This window comes from Tyto alba, unplaced genomic scaffold (assembly GCF_018691265.1).
Source record: "Tyto alba isolate M040663 unplaced genomic scaffold, T.alba_DEE_v4.0 Super-Scaffold_41, whole genome shotgun sequence".
Lineage (NCBI taxonomy): Eukaryota > Metazoa > Chordata > Aves > Strigiformes > Tytonidae > Tyto > Tyto alba.
The window spans coordinates 19089809-19106339 of NW_024881317.1; the positions used below are offsets into that span (position 1 = coordinate 19089809).

Genomic DNA, 16531 nt, shown 5'->3' on the forward strand with positions numbered 1-16531 from the left:
GAAACAGTACCTACCAGCCATCAGCAGCTTCTAAAAATGTACTTAACACAGAAAAGAACTAAATATATCATCAGCCTATCAGATGTACAAGTTAGATTTTTTTGTTTGTTTGTTTGTTTAGAAATCTTTTTGGACATTCATTCTTCTAATATGAAAACTATGCTTTACCAGGTATCTTATTTGAAAAGAGGTATTCAGAACAAATCAAATTTTTAAAAGAGTGAAACATGTATTACATTTCACTTTTCTACACACAAAACTAACCAAGAATTAAGTAAAACTTAAAATCTTGTAGTTGAGTACTTTTTTATGAAGGGTCCTTGAATCAACATCTGTGACAACTATGTCTTTAAGTCGGGCAAAAAACACAGTGTGACTTGGCTGAAGGAGAAGAGATGAGTCAAGACCTGTAAAATATAAAGAGAAAAACAGTAATATTGAATAACAGAAATAATATGCATTTTCAGGGTGGGGACACCCAACACCAGCAAGGGAGGTGAGAAAACTTACAGAAATTATATATTGCAACAAACAATTATTTGTTAATAGTTTGCCAAATTTGCCAAAGATTTTTAAAAACCCACCAAAAAAAAAATACCTAACCACACTTGATTCTCTCCTCTGTTTCCAAACAAAATAAGTCAGTTAGCACATCCCTTGCTGAAGGGACTGTAAATGAAAGAGCTCTATTCAATTCAAGGCATTTTAGTCTCCCCTGTATCCATCTCAGAATAAATAGAAGTAATTGCCCAAATACCGTAACTTCTCCAAAATAAAAGTAGTATTTTAAGTTCTGGAAATAGAGATTTTTTGCATTTTATCAGTCAGACACAGAAAATAAGCATATTGTCTAGAGTTCAAATCCAAGTCCATACACCATGCTGTCTGTCATTAAGCTTTGAGAATGCGACCATACTACAGCTTTGAACAAAACAAAGTAGAAAAATTTCTAATACATATAATGTCTTAATATCAATCATCTCAGCAAAGAAATGAGCTACTATTAATAGAAAAATATTCAAACAATAATCCATATGTTAATAAACAAGCTACTGAGATAGTTTACTGGCATTTTCTAACAAAAAATATGTTTCTGTATTGTATTTGAATACAACACCTGCGTACAAGACACTTTTTATGAACTGTATTACTTGTATATCATACCTTCTCAAATATTCATGCCAAAAGAAGGTTTTGGCAGCTATTCAGATGGCAGCTATAGCCAAACTTGGAAGTGAAACTTCCCCCTCCACTTTCAAAGAACTATTCATAGCTCTTATGAGGGGTAAAAATGAATCAAGAAAACTAAACTAAGATAAACCCAAACACACACAAAGAGTTCAAAACCAAAGAAAACAGTTTTAAGGATTTTTTAATCCTAAATTCAGGTATAGCAGAAAAATATGCAAAGCTTAGTACAACATGAAAAGCCACCCATAATCAATCTCCTTCAAAACACAAACATAATTACCTGAAGAATAATATAATTCTTTTCTAGCTGGAGGCCAAAACATTATGACAGACTGAAAGATTGACTTTGAGAACAATACAACAAGCCATATTTATACAGATAACAAGTAAGAAAAAAAAAAAAGTCAGATGCTGAAAATTTATACCTTGAATATCTTTTAGTCCAATTATCAGTAGTTGCTTTGAATCTAAACTATCAGATCAGTTATTACTAACACATAATGTAATACCTTGTATCTTGATCTCTGCAATGTTCTTTTTTTCATCGCAAATATTTAAACAGAAGGCATCCAGCTTGGCAAAAAGCTTGAAGTCAAAGATATTATTATCCTTGGAAGGTCTAGCCACTAGAAATGAGAGAGAGGGAGATTTTCAAGGTATATATAAATCACATTTTCACTTAAATTCCTGATAGTATTTGAGGGTTGTTTTGTTCTAGGGTCTTTTTGGCATTCAGATGACTTAGTTTTGTCTCCCAAAGTTTTTTTAATCACCACGATCATGATTGCCTGTAACACCCATTGTTAGAGGAACAAGCCTTCCTCTGAAGGCAATTCTATTGATAAAGAATAAAACATGTCAGCACTTGCCTGTAATTCTACGTCTAAGATTACTCCCATCTAGTGAAGACTCACTATTGGAACAAATTTACATTTTTACAATTAAGGGTTAATTGCTGGGTTGGGAGGAAATAAATTGCACAGTATAATTATTTTTAACATTAAGTTAATAACTCAATAGGTTCACAGTAGTTTTTTTTTTTTCAGGTTACCTAATATTTCCTATTCTAAGATCCTAATGTAGGAAGCTTTCTCTTAAATTTCAAGCTTATAAGAAATGGAAAACCTTGGAAGCTTATTTCAGGCAGCCCACACCCAATTTTTACAAGAGCAGTGTTAAATCTTGGGAGAATAAGATGAAACCACACACAAATGTCAAAAACTATCTATGGAGGAAGACCAGAAGCCATCAAACCTCACTGTGTTCTGCACCTTCACTAACCAAGAGCAGCAAAGTGTTATTCCAAGAGCTCAAACATCTATGGGCTTTGTTGAACTGTACATAGAGCAACTTCTTTTTGAGCCTGCAGATTCAAAGCCAGGCCATTTAGAATTATAAGTGATGCTGAACATTCTTCACTAGACACCTCATTGCCAGCTCACCTGATGCTTGAGTTTTGCACTTAGAATTAAAGGCAGTGCAGCTGCTCTCCTCTGAGCCTATTTTGATATAAATTCATTTTTTGTTTCAGTGCTACAAAAATAGCAAGATTTTCATTGAGCTAGCAAAGGCCTCTTACTTCTTTGAAAGTATATTTGTCTAGATCAGTAACATAGCATAATCAAAGTGCTATTTATCTCCTTTATTTTACTATGAACTGTAAGATCATGCACTTGAATACGTTAAGCTCAAAGATATCTCATTTTCTCATATTCAAGTCTATTTGTGAAATAGCAATAAACACAAGAATAGAAAGCTCACCTGAAGACGCCATTTACAATCACAGTGTCATTTACTGTTTTTTTGAATTCAGACCTCCAGACTGGTGAGCCACAGTCACATGAGCTTTGACCTTCACCCCACACTACAAAGTTAATCAGGTTTCTTTGGATTTGATCATTTTGCCAGCATGCAACACATCCTTTCGGAACTATCATTTTGACACACTCACCTGTACCTTTCTTCAATCTAGTGTCACCTTCTTGCTTTTCATCTTTAGTTGGTGTGTCTCCACTACTTCCACTGCCTGATGGACTTACAGCTGTTAGAAAACTAACAGCAGACATAAGAGCCTCTGTATGCAGTAGAAGGTTCAATGATGAAAACGCTACCTGTTGAAAACATGAGACTTCATATGACAAAAAAATAACTTACAAGTGAAAGAGTTGGACTGAGGTGAAAAAGCACCCAATGGAATATAACAGTTTCTTAGAAACAGAAAAGCTGTATGCATTACCAGCAAGAGATCATAAACGAAAAAAGCTTTCTGTAAGGCAGAAAAGCAGTAAGATTAGAAAATAAGAAAACCTAACAACCACCCAACAGCTGTAACTTAACCTATAACCTCCTCAGTACAAAACCGAAGTGATACAAAAATAATTTAGAAGCATGAGTGAAAAACTCATTGTGGAAAACCTCAGTGAACAGGTGGAGAACTTAATCAGATGACTAAGAGAGATACACCTGGAGTAAGGTAGTCTAACCTAAACAAGGATTCAGTCTTCTCAAGCTATATGCTGTGTCAAACAAACAGAAGTACCGAAAAGGAAAAGCCAAAAACCCCTTATTGATTCCTTCCTCCTAAGCATGCAAACCAAAAGAAAATAAGCAGTAAGATCTGCTAGCACTCACCTGAATCACCTGTTCGGTGTTGTCAAAATTTGTCTGAAAGTGTGGCCCATTTCTGTCAGCCTGAAAATAATGATTTGCATGAAGGTTAATATTAATTCCAACCAGTCACTGTGCTCTTCAGAAGATACAAAACAATCCACTAGCTCTGAAGAATAGGTTTCAGAATTTTATATATTATAAAAATGCTTTAATAAATGTTTGTCTTGGTTCGGGCTAGAATAGAGTTCCTGTTCGTTTTGGTAGCTGGAGGAGTGCTGCAGCACCCTGAGACCCCAGGGGCTCTCCAGCTCCGCGTGCCCTTGCCTGTGTGCGGGGGCGGGGGGAGCACAGCTGGGCCCGGATTGGCCGATGTTCCATGTCACGTGACGTTATGCTCACTATATAAAGGCAGGAGTGGGCCGGGAGGGGCTGCCACTTCTGGGAGTGCGGCTGTGGTGCCTTTGTGTTTGGGATCGCCGGCCGGGAGCAGGCGGGTGTTGGTCGGCGGGTGGTGAGCAACTGTCTTGTACATAACACGTTTATACTGTCACCATATTATTCCATTACTGTTATTAAACTGTTTTTATCTCAACCCGCAGGTCTCCCTTTGCCCCTCCCATTCCCTCCCCATTCCCAAGTGGGGGGAGGGTGGGTGAGCGGCTGCGTGGTGTTTAGCTGCTGACCAGGCTCAAACCACAACAAAATTTTAAAAGTTTTATGTATACCTTGATATATTCCACCTTCAGAAGATCTAAGCCAGGTTTATCTGAGGAATTAATTAGATGAATAGGTGTTTTTTTACCTGAAACATACCACATGAAATAAACGAGAATTAGGGTAATTTCAATTTTTTCGGAGAACCAAAGATTTTGTGCCTCAAAGACAAGAACTAACTTGTAATACTATTCGTTAAAATACATTGCACCACCAAATATGAGTCACTGGTTTGTCTTTGTGAAGTCCAAAATGGCAAGTCTGTACCCCTTCTCCATCCAAATCCTGAGCACTAAGTTATTTGTTTTTCTAATTTATCTAATTATGGTGGGAGTCCAGATCATATCAGCTGTACCCATGGGTCAAGTACTGCCAATGGACATTTGCATACTAAGTATTGTAACTGGAAAACTAGAACAAAATTTGGATTTCCATGAGCACAAGACAGGAGAGACACAGTTTCGGACTAACTGCTGTATGTATATATACACACACACAGAGTAGTATACTTCTCTTCCATTGCTTATTACCTCCAGTTTCATAGTAATCCAAGCTTATTTTCTTTAAATAAGATACAGCTGCTAAATTATAGGTTCTGACAGTAGCTTCTGTCCCAAGATGCATTACATCAAAAACAAGTACCGTTTCCTCAATTTTCTTTTGCCTTGTGAGTTCTACTAAAACCTGGATGAGCAAGAAATACACAGTTATACCATCTTTTCGCATGTAGTATTCTCAGCATTCAAATCAACAGTGAAAAAAAGTGCATAATTAATTCCCTTCCTGCTTTACTAGAAGTGTTCTTTTTATTATGGAGTTAAAGTAAAAAAAAAGAAGTGATTGTTTGATGGTGAGAGATACAAATATCATAGAAATATTTGGGGATTTGCTCTTTGTAAGTGACCTGCCTGGGTACTTTGTTCATCCAGTGCAAATTTCAACCTCACACCCTCAAATTATGACATGGTACTATTTTTTTCTACCAAAAATACTCCAATAAGGGGCCTTTTTCTGATTTTTTTAATACATACACGTAGAGGAAGTATATATATATGTTTTACATATATACATATGACATAGAAAAAAATAACTAAGATGCATACCATCTATAAACAGCATACATAGAAATACGTATGTATATACATGTATTTTTTCATTTGGTAGCTATGTTTATGCATCCACTAAACACAGAGAACACTAGAGATAGAATATTGGACTATTTTTTTTTTTTAATATTCTTTATGTAGGAGGTAAAAATATATTTAGACATACCTCTTTAATTTCAAACTTTAACTGAAGATCTGTCAGTTCCTCCTTAGCAGGCTCTTTATTTCCTATTTCTTCTCCTTTAATTAGTGACCTGCCAGTTGGTTCAGAACTTTCCTCAACATCCACATATTCTTCTTCAGAGTCTACAGAAGAGAAGTAACTTCCTCCTTAGTAAACTTCTTCCAGAAACAGGGGTAAATATCCCACCCCCTCTTTCCCATTCCAGTTGTTTTTTAAACTGTATGAGTAGTTTAAACCTAATCTGACAAAGCATACTTTTTAGATCTATAATGCTTTCTTACCCATTGGATGACAAGTGAAGAAAATTAAAGCCTTATTAAGGAAAGCACTAGAATTTAGCTGTATAATAGAGATTCAAGAACACATATAAGAAAAAACAGTTATAAAGCAAGCTCGAGAAAACAAGTTTCCCAGGTTCAACTATAGGAAAATTCTTCTCTAGAACAGCCATGGAAGTAAAATCTCAAAATCCACAGTGTCAATATAGTAATTGCCATTTGTTATTCTAGTTCTGCATTTTCTGAAAAAGGAGAGCCTTGCTAATGCACAACTCTCAGGACAGCACACATGATGTTTGTAACAGTCTGCTTCTGCCACATGCTTAATGCAAGTGTATGCATTCTTTAGACATGTTACTCACTTTCCTCATGTGCCCACCCCAAAGTATACGTCCTGAAGTGGCAGCAGCAGATTAGTATTTGGCTAAATCTGGTTTTGGATTTCAGTAAATTCTGAAATAACACATTCCTCAATATTCTCTGCAAAAATGATGTCTCGTGACATCTGAGTAATGAAGTTGGTTTACTAATGACATCCTAATACAGCTGTTATTAATAGCTCACTTTTGAAGAGGTTGTTTATGCATATTATTAATTAATCTCCAAAAAAGTTTTTTTTTGCTTTTTAAAAAAAGCAAGTTCATTATTCTGAGGTACCATCAGCATCTTAATCGAATCTTCTTATGCACCTGCAGTTAGAGATCATTACTCATACTTATCTCTACTGTTCTTATAACAATGTTTTAAGATTAATAGCAGCCTGAAAATGTTAGCTATTCCATAAGTTATGGCCTTCTACATTTACAAAGGCATATCTGTAGCTTCTTACCTGACACTATTTCTGCTAACAACTGGGGTGCATTAAGTAACCCTTTACTAACAACAGGAATTGTGGGAATAGCCGGTACCTACAGAAAGGGAAAAATCAAACAAAACAAAACAAGAAAGAAAAAGATCACTATTTTAAAGTTTGTATAACTTGATATGCTCAGTCAAATTTTCTGTGATGATGCATACTTCACCTGGCCTCCCTCGTATTACTTAAAAAGGTCAGTTTTGCCAATATGTATCCTGAATCCAGCAGGACAATGGCAAAGGCTAACCTCGCTTTGTTTCAATGAGCCCAGCATGTTCTGATGGTAAGTCATAATGAAGGCACTTTGCCTAACTCAGCTTGGCAACAGATCTCTTACTTCAAGTGAAAAAGACCACAGGCATTAGCAGGAATTCACACGTAAAATAATCAAACTAGTGATGTCTTTTTTATTATTATTATTATTATTTTAATTTTCTGAGTTATTTTCAGCTTACCTTTGTGCTTGGAATCAACACAGATGACTTCTGAGGCAATGGAATGCTATCAATCAGATCAAAAATGGCCTTGATTTTCTGGTCAGAGAGTCTGACATGCACCAAAGGAAGTTCTCCTGACACTTTAAACCTTTTTTTAAAAAAATTTCATTAAACTTCAAGAAAAAAAGTACATACCAATTCTGGATTTAAATCTTAACAACACCTATATTCATATACAAAGGTCTCAGTAAAGTAAAATCACACTAGTAAAACTAGTGATATTGTATTAAAAACAGGTCTTGGACTTATCTTAAACTGCACAGTTCGTAACCAGGGAACTACTGGTCAAAAAAAGTTTTGTAAAACATAGTAAGCTATTTCTATTTCTTACACTTTATAATTTGAAGGTATTAGCTTAACTGAACCTTTGCGGAAAGCACAGTTTTATTTTCTGTAAGTACACAGTGATTAAAAACAAGTCCTTTCAATATTAATATATTACTTTGCCATCCTGGTATCCCTTTCCACCATTGATTTTGCCAACTGTACATGAATATCCATAGGCTGTAATATGTGCAAAGTTGATGGATGTTGAAAACGAGCCTTCTTCCAGTCTTCACCTGCAAATGTTCAGTAAATTTAGATGAAACAACATCGCTTGCTAATTGCTTCAAATAAGGTATGATTAAAGTAACCAAGTGGCATCACTAGGAAAGGATAAAGAACCCACTCACAAACTAGACAAACCTAGAACAATTTGGGTAAAGTATTTTAAGAGCTTTTGAATCCATTTTCAATAGCTCTTAACAATACATTGACTTATCAGTGTTAAGCCCACTTCTACACTAAAAGATATATTTAACAGAAAACACTAAAAATAATAATAATTAAAAAAATCGATAGATACATGGATAGATAAATAAAACCAGTAACCTAGCATTCTGTTGACTGCACAAACTGAAATCCAAACCAAGTATTAAGGCAAATTTTAGCTGTAGTTTCCTGCATATGATGGAAAACATACCAGTTCTGTGCATTTACATTGCTTGCTGACATCAAAGTAAAGAGGTGATACACAAGTCCAAACAAAAAGCAAGCAGCTCTTCAAAGAGAAACTAACAATTTTTTTCACAGTTTCGTATTGGACATGTGTATTATAATATATACCTATATTTTAGTTAACTAGTAGTTTTAGTCTGCCTTTTTTCTTTAAGAAACATATTTATTCGCTATAGTTGGATAGCCTTCATCAATCTTTTGAGTAAACAGCAACTATGTTGCTTTGTTACCTGTTCTTCCAAAAAGAAGTTGCACATTTTTTATTTCCACATCAAACTTGTCATAAGCTTTGTCCATAATCTCCTCTAAAGATGAAAAAGTCGAAGCTTGACTACTGCCTTGATTTATGCTGTTCAGCTAAACACACAAAGGACAAGATAGAGTTAAGTCTAAAACATGCACATGCTATTAGTTCTAGTGAAGATGAAGATGATGATTCACAGGAGTTTATGATTGACATTTGGACTCTTAGAGAGAGGAGATCTTAATTCATTTCACACTTCACTTAACAAGAATAAGTAGGCTTCCTTTTTGTTACTTCCATCAATCCACTTAATTCAAATTATGCAAAAAGAATTTTTCTTATTGAGTTACAAGTTCACTGATGAAGTACAACTAAAATAAATATTTAATCAGTCAGCTAAAATCGAGTTAAATGATTGTAATCCTTCAAATTTATAGGAACAAGGGAATCAACTTCCAAACTCCGAGAGAAAAATTTTATTCTTTCATTGAAAAAAAGCTATCATTTTACAGAAAAAGGCAACAAAGGTTCATGTGTTTTGCTGAAGAAATTAAAGGTATTAAATGATAAGCTATTATGATTATGAAATGAAAATGTTTCGTGGGGAGATTAACTAGTACAAGTATGTCAAAGACAACTTAACAGATCTGAACACTGATCAAATTGCTTATGTAAATTTATGTGGTAAGAAATACAGTAAGTTAAAACACATTCACACAGATAATCATCTTTGCCTTATGAAAATAAGATAGTTTCAGATGACAGCTATGTTAAGAGAAAAGCATATTTTCTTCCTCTGAGCTTATAAGAGAGATCATTTATATACCTGAAATGTACCAAAGTCCAAAATCAGCAAATCTGATTTTTCATTGTAGAAACCCGTCTGTGGAACCACAAGGTAGGAAGGTTTCAGATTAATCTTCAAGTCAAGGACTTTCCGCATTTCAATAATATGAACTAATCCTTAAATACAAAGGAAAGGACATTTAAACTGAAATGCTATTCGCAAGTGAAACATTTGTGCTAATCAACATAAAAGAGATGCTATCTATTTGAAAGACAGCACATCTTGAATAGAGACTTATTTTTGTAACATTTCTCACTAAACTCAATGCTTCCTCCCACAAAACATGTCCCAGTCAAAAACTCAAGGAAAAAAACAATCCCACTATTTGGCCAGCAATCAAAATATAAGCAAAGTGTTTAGAAAACCATACTAAAACTTTTTAAGACATTCAGGGGTTCACTTCAGGTGAGATTTGTTATTATCTTACCTGTAGCAGTTCTTTCCTTGATTTCCTCCAGCTTCATTAATGTGGCTGATGTTAATCTTTCAAGATCCATTCCCTTACTTGTCTGAAAGAACTCTACCATTGCATTTATTGTTCTCTTTTTTTTAAAAAAAAAACCATACAAGAATTATCAATATACACAGAAGTGACTCAGTAAAATCTCCAAAATAGATCTTGACAGAGCAAAGAGAATAACAACAGAGAAAGGATAATTACAAAAAATAGGTAAAAGGTAAAAGTTTTGGTTACTACTCACTGCATCATATTTTATTTCCACAGGCTGGGATTCGATAGTAAGACTCTGGTCAGCAGTACTATCCTCTGGGTTAACATTAAACTCTATCTGAAGTAGAGAAGACCTGCTATCCCCTATGGAAGCCACAAGAGATGGCACAGTGTTTTCTTGTCTCAGGCCTGTAACGTACCAGTTTTCAAGCTTTGCTTCAACCCTAAAAAAGATGAATAGTTAAATATACTTAATTAGAATACAGAACACAGTTCCATCTAGGAAAAACAAGCAAGATGAGAAAGTCTATGATAAAGCCAAACATGACTAACTTCACAGGACTAACATGGCACACGGTTAAGAAATTGTTACATTAATAAATTGTAAAAATATACAGGAGACAACTTGTTGACAGCAACACAAGGATGATATTTTCTTTTTATCTTTTGTTATCTGCAAGGTAGACTGAATATAACTTTCAACTCATGTTTATTAAGAGAATCAGTTGCAAGACAAAAGAGAGGCAGAATATTTATGCTACAGATGAAAAAGAGTAGGAGTGTTAACTATTATGTATTGATTTCAAAATCAATTACAGACTTGTGTTGGTGTAAATGGGTATTCTTTAGTGACAGCTTCCCTGACGGTAGTGTTAAATGGAGTCAGTAGAAAAATGCCTCTCAAAGAAAGCCATGTGAACACCACCAAATCACACAAACTTCATTCATCCTTAGAAGTACCTATTGGGTATGGAACTGATTTTCAGGTCCTGGGTCTCCACCAGTGGAATCCCTGACTTTGGGAGGCAACACAGTGTGGTCATAACCAGTGTCACAAGCCTGGCTCCACTGAGATAACCTAATTACATTTTTCCAGAAAGTTATAATCAACACAAGTATATGTTCTACTGTTTCAGTCTTGCCAACTAAGTTATATGGCATGCATTTATATAAAGTATTCTCAAAGCTCTTTTTATTTTTTTGCAGCATTCAGGCTGCCCTTTTAATATTCCCCAAAATGTTTTTTAGCAAAAATATTTCAAGAATCAACAGCTGAGCTGGTCATCTTATGCATAAACTACAGTAATTTGTGTTCAGTATTTCCGGTGTGCCCTCTCTTAAAACACAGGGAGAATTCAATTTCCTACATGTTGTTTAATATCCTACCCACAACACACAGATGTTGTTTTTCATTTCTGTTGGAAGTAAGCACCACATTCAGTATCTTGGCTGAAGTGTGTTAAGCAGACCATTTCACACTGCCTAGGTATCGCTTCCCAAAAGTAATATTCAGCACGTGAAATTCAGCACGTGAACATCTGGATTCAAGAAAGAGCTTATTATTGTTTATGAAGACTAACAAATAGTATTCCTTTCTTCATTCCACACTGTTATTCACCAAATTATGTGACCATAACTCTGCAACAGAATGCAACTGCCAAATGCCCATAAATTTAAAAGTCACTATACAACATAATGCACTACCCAATAAAAGATTTTAGAAGTCAGGGGAGGAGGGAAAGGGAAGAAAATGTTTCCACAAGAAGAAAATACCAATCCAATTACTTAATGGCTTGTGCTCCTGGACGCTGTGATATTTTGGTACTCAGATCAATTATCTGTACTTTAAGAGTTTCTGCCACATTCTTGTCTTCTTTAATTGTAAAAGAAGTGCTTAACAGCTTCAGTGTCACAACATGGGCAACATACTAGTGAGAAGGACAGAAAAAATTTAAATTAGTCACCTTGACATGAGTAGTTTTTCAGAGGTTCTAATTTCAAGAAATCTAATGAAATGTGATATTTGGAGCTATTCCAGTCAACTAAGGTAAGAAATATATCCCTATGTAAGAAGCTAAGTATAGAGTCTTTACTTTCTTTGAACTATCAGGCATTTCTTTAACATAAAACAGGGTGTTTCAACAAATGCAGAGCAGATACAGTCTGTATCTCTTTTCAGGTCTCAGAAGTTTTTTAAAACTGTGAAAGCAAGCATAACTAAACTATGCCGAGTAGAGAGCTGGCAAGATCAACAAGCAAAATCACCATGATCCCATCAAGTAACTACATTTTGGAATGCACTGCATATATGCCTTTGTTGTTCTTACTCCTAATGTCATGTTTCAGCCTGGTCAAGACAGAGTTTTGGCTTCCTGACACATGTACTCTTTTATGATGGTATGAATTCCTATCTGAATTTGAAGCCTGCATGTTTCTTCAGGGTACTGAAAGCGATGAAAACACCTTTACACTTATTTGTCCAAATTGAAAATTTAAGTTACACAGGTAAGCAAGGAAAGCTTGAAAAAAAAAGGCAAGAAAAAAAAAAAGCACCATTACTGGGCAATGTTTGGGTTGTGTCTCTTCTTTGTTGATAAGAGATGCTTTCTCCTGCTCTGCTCCTTTCAATTTAAAAGGAATATAAGCTCATGCAATAGTGCAAAGACCTCCATGTTGCCACTGAAACAATTCTAAACTTCCCTGTGTGAGGCACATGTAAGCTTATCATAATTAAATTTAACAAAAATATACAAGGTTGGGAAGTTGGAATGTTGGGTTGTGGAGTGGGGAGGCCTGCTGGGAGAAGTGACAACATCCTCCTTGAAGAAAAGAGTCTTAATGTAAAAAGTGCTTCTGTAAATGATGAGCAACTTAAAGCAGCACCACCAGCCATGTTAAGATTTAAACCAACAACATAACAGAGCTCACAGAAAATAAGCATACGAAGAGAAATCTTACCATTTCACATTTTCTTAGTTGTCTACTTTCTAGCTTTCTTTCTATAAGCCCTCTCAAGAATACTATACCTGTAAAGTTTTATCTTTTATTCTTTTGCTTAACAAGACAAAAAATATCTGTCACAAAAATGTGGTTTTCATTTTATGCTTTCCTTTGTGCAGTAGACAAGAAGTACTACAACTGAAATCTCCTAATATTAAGCACTAGGATAAATATTTTAATAGAAACACAGCACGATCCTTCTAACAAAACCATCCATGAAAGTTATAAATGTTGGGTTAAACAGGAAATAATCACAACTATTCAACCATCAAAATCAAACTGACTTTGGAATTAAAAAAACACCAAAAAACAAACAAGAAGACCATATAGACTAATTTAGTTTTCATCACAACAGGTAGCAAGAAATAGATGCAATGAAAAAGCTAACGTGGAATCTTTTTTCATTTGCAGTTAGATTTTTTTTATTCTCTTCCAAGTTGCAGATAGGTATCTGTTACTCCTAAATCACTCCAGATTAGGCTTGTGCTCAAGGCAGAACAGCAAAGAAAACATTATCCAGTCTTTGTTTTTTTATGAATTTTTTTTTTAATCTTCTTTGTATATTCAACATAGATATGACTTGCACTGACACATATTCTAACTGCTTATCTTAAGGCTAACGTGCAGCAGAAAGGTTTTGTATTTGTTTGCGTATTTTTTGCTTTTTGGTTTGTGTTTTGTTTCTTTAAACCATCCCCATAAGAAGTTGCTTACCTGCTTTGGTAAGGAAAGGTGATGGGAGCTGTCACTATATCCAATAGCAGTAAAAAGCTTAGCTTTCTCTTCCGGTGTCATGAGTTCATCAATAGCTAAAAATCAAAACCCCACAAAAATTTGCACGTTAGTAATAAGCATTAATTCTCCTATTTGTTTTCTACTGTCCTTCAGTTCTGCTGACACATTTCACTGATTCTTCATGTTGCATGAAGTTCCATATTGTAAAATAATTTACTCGGAACCAGTCTTTGTTTATGGCATTACCCATGTAGCACAGAAATCAGTGTTATGTATATCACAAGAGCGCTCGTAATTCACACTGATGAAAATAGCTTTGAGGAGTAATATTACAACAAATCGCTGCTCCAGACAGCAAATCACCACAATATAACATTCCAATCATCACCTATTACATTTCAGCTATAAGCTCCATACTCTTCTCCTTATCAAGGTTTGCAATGCTTATGGCCATTTCAGAAGTATGTCTTGTTTGCCAGCTCAGTAATCATTAACTGTAACGCTATAGAATGGATTGATACTGCATTGCACTCTTTATGATATACTCTCTCCTTCTGCATAGTAAGAAGGAAAGCATACTATAACTTCCTTCTTGATGTATACAAAAAGTATATTACAGTCTCTGTAGAAGTTAGTGCATTATGGTCTACACCTACTTTCAGGAACAGATGATTCTTCATCTTCCTTCTTTCTAGATTCTCTTTTACCCCAGAAACCACCAAACCATCCTCCACTTTTTTCAGTGGTTTTCTTCTTCAGTAGTTTTTGTCCTGATCTTACTGTCTACAAACCAGACATTAAAATATATGATTAATAAAATTACTATATATTTTGTTTCTCTATAAATAATGCAAGTATATATGTGTTTTGAACACACATTTAACTGATGGACAGCAACACCACACTGCAAGGGATTAAGAACACTCTGACTCTCCAGACAGAAGCAAAAAGAGGATCAGGGGTGGGGGTCGTGTGCATGTGTGTGTGGAAACAAGCGTGTGCTACTTTTACTGTGAACAGCCTGTTTCTACACTTTTCACTAGCATTTAGACTACAAAAAGGCAGGGACCACATGAAAGGACAGTATTTAAGAGGACACAAGAAGCAATTACATTCCTTAAATCTAGTAGTAACAAACCTGAAGACTGATCCCTTACCGTTATACGTATTTAAAACTTTGAATTTTAAGGCTTTCACTTTGCATTTTAAAAATCAAGGCCTGACAACATATATCTCAAAAATAAGAAACATCATTATTATTTTTTCATCTTCATGAAAGAAAGACAAACACTGAAGCTACATTGGCATGAAAAGTAATTATATGATGCAACTACAAAAGTTAATTTTCAGATGAGGAAAACAGCTACCAGTAGGCATGCTTCTCAAGACAACTATTCTGAGCTTGCCCTCTGTGTGCTAGGTGGTTTTGATCTTAACTACAGCTACAACACTTTTCATAATGTTATAACATGCAACTCCTTGTTAAGTGTCACAAATGATTTCCAAAATAAAATGCAGCTAGAGACTTCATCTACCTTTTAACAATTCTCCCAGAATTGTCTTTTAATTAGATTGGCTGTTCACTTAAAAGAGAGTATCTAAAGGTGTAAGTAGAATGGGAACAGCTGTACATGTCTGATTGAACAGCCGCAGAAGCAGTCTTGAAATAACAGAAGTCAAAGGAAGAAAATAATCATAAATCATCATCCTTAGACAATTGCCTGAATGGTACAAAGCAGGTGGAAGTAACACTGCACACACACTGGTAGGTTTTGGGAACTGGTTTCCAGTTTGAAAACTGGTTAACTCTTGTCCTAGAAGGATAGGAAACTTCTCTTCCCACCTCCCTATCCTATCATACACATCAGCACAAATTTTTTTCAGATACTATCATGACAAAACCATCCTATGTGAAGTGTTGCAATATTACTGAACAAAAACTATTTCTTACCTCAACTTGTGCTTGTTGTCTTGCTAAGACTATATTGAAGACATCAAGCTTTCTTTCCAGATCCTGTAAAAATGTATGATGAAATCATTTGCCTCAAACACGTTCAAGAAAGGCTCACCAATACAAATTCTCTATCAGATCCTTCATATTTATACTCCAATTTCTTTCTAGACCGGCTCCCTTCCTCCAAGGGTATGCCCGCCCAGAAGCTCATGAGAAGATGAAACCTGATGTTAGGCAGCCCATTTTTTTTTTTTTAAATAGATTCATCTTGCACTTCATTAAACACATCCAAGTTCATTAATCTGCAACCAAAAAGGGTTTAAGTGGAACATTACTAGTTTTTTACTTTTTTCTACAACATATTACACTGAACTTCAGATTAAAAATGGTATTTCCACAGAACTCTTGTGCTCTTGTAAATCCACCGACCTAGATTGCTGTCACATATATTTGAAAGAATTATTTAATAGAGGGACCAAAACATACTTTCTCCAAAGAGAAAAAAACATACCTGAATTTGCCTCTGTGTTTCTTCTGACACTTTACTCTGTGTCAGCTTGTTCTTGTACGTATTTTTGTAACTCTTCAGAAGCTGCCTATGTTGTTTTATGTTATTCCATGACCACATTCGAGTATGTCTTTTGATGTGAACTTCAAGAACACTGTTACCTGCATATTTCCACCTACAATAATTCCACACTTGTGAGCAACATCCCACTTAATTTGCGCATTACAACTTAACAGTTGCAGAGGCAGTTAATCAATATGCAAACACTTTGTTTACTGCTTGCCATTTGAGTAACTTTGTAAAAATTCTAAATGTTTCAACATCACTTTTGAAAAATGGACCAAGAGCTTATATTTA

The 16531-nt window shown here is 35.1% G+C and overlaps 1 protein-coding gene across 5 annotated transcripts in view; it reads right to left on the minus strand.

Moving 5' to 3' along the window:
- Positions 1 to 16531, minus strand: part of VPS13C (vacuolar protein sorting 13 homolog C) — a 94640-nt gene that overhangs the window by 57010 nt on the left and 21099 nt on the right. For 4 of the 5 annotated variants that reach the window (XM_032990204.2, XM_032990203.2, XM_032990205.2 and 1 more), the window contains 19 exons: positions 16178 to 16349; positions 15664 to 15726; positions 14369 to 14495; positions 13692 to 13786; positions 11763 to 11905; positions 10228 to 10420; positions 9954 to 10068; positions 9506 to 9642; positions 8666 to 8792; positions 7879 to 7996; positions 7395 to 7524; positions 6913 to 6991; positions 5788 to 5927; positions 5046 to 5199; positions 4527 to 4603; positions 3823 to 3882; positions 3143 to 3302; positions 1701 to 1817; positions 304 to 407 (listed from right to left, as the gene is read on the minus strand). In XM_032990204.2, the coding sequence (XP_032846095.2) occupies positions 304 to 407; positions 1701 to 1817; positions 3143 to 3302; positions 3823 to 3882; positions 4527 to 4603; positions 5046 to 5199; positions 5788 to 5927; positions 6913 to 6991; positions 7395 to 7524; positions 7879 to 7996; positions 8666 to 8792; positions 9506 to 9642; positions 9954 to 10068; positions 10228 to 10420; positions 11763 to 11905; positions 13692 to 13786; positions 14369 to 14495; positions 15664 to 15726; positions 16178 to 16349 (2311 nt within the window). The remainder of the gene's footprint in view (positions 1 to 303; positions 408 to 1700; positions 1818 to 3142; positions 3303 to 3822; positions 3883 to 4526; positions 4604 to 5045; positions 5200 to 5787; positions 5928 to 6912; positions 6992 to 7394; positions 7525 to 7878; positions 7997 to 8665; positions 8793 to 9505; positions 9643 to 9953; positions 10069 to 10227; positions 10421 to 11762; positions 11906 to 13691; positions 13787 to 14368; positions 14496 to 15663; positions 15727 to 16177; positions 16350 to 16531) is intronic. The other variant, XM_042803777.1, reaches the window with a different exon arrangement.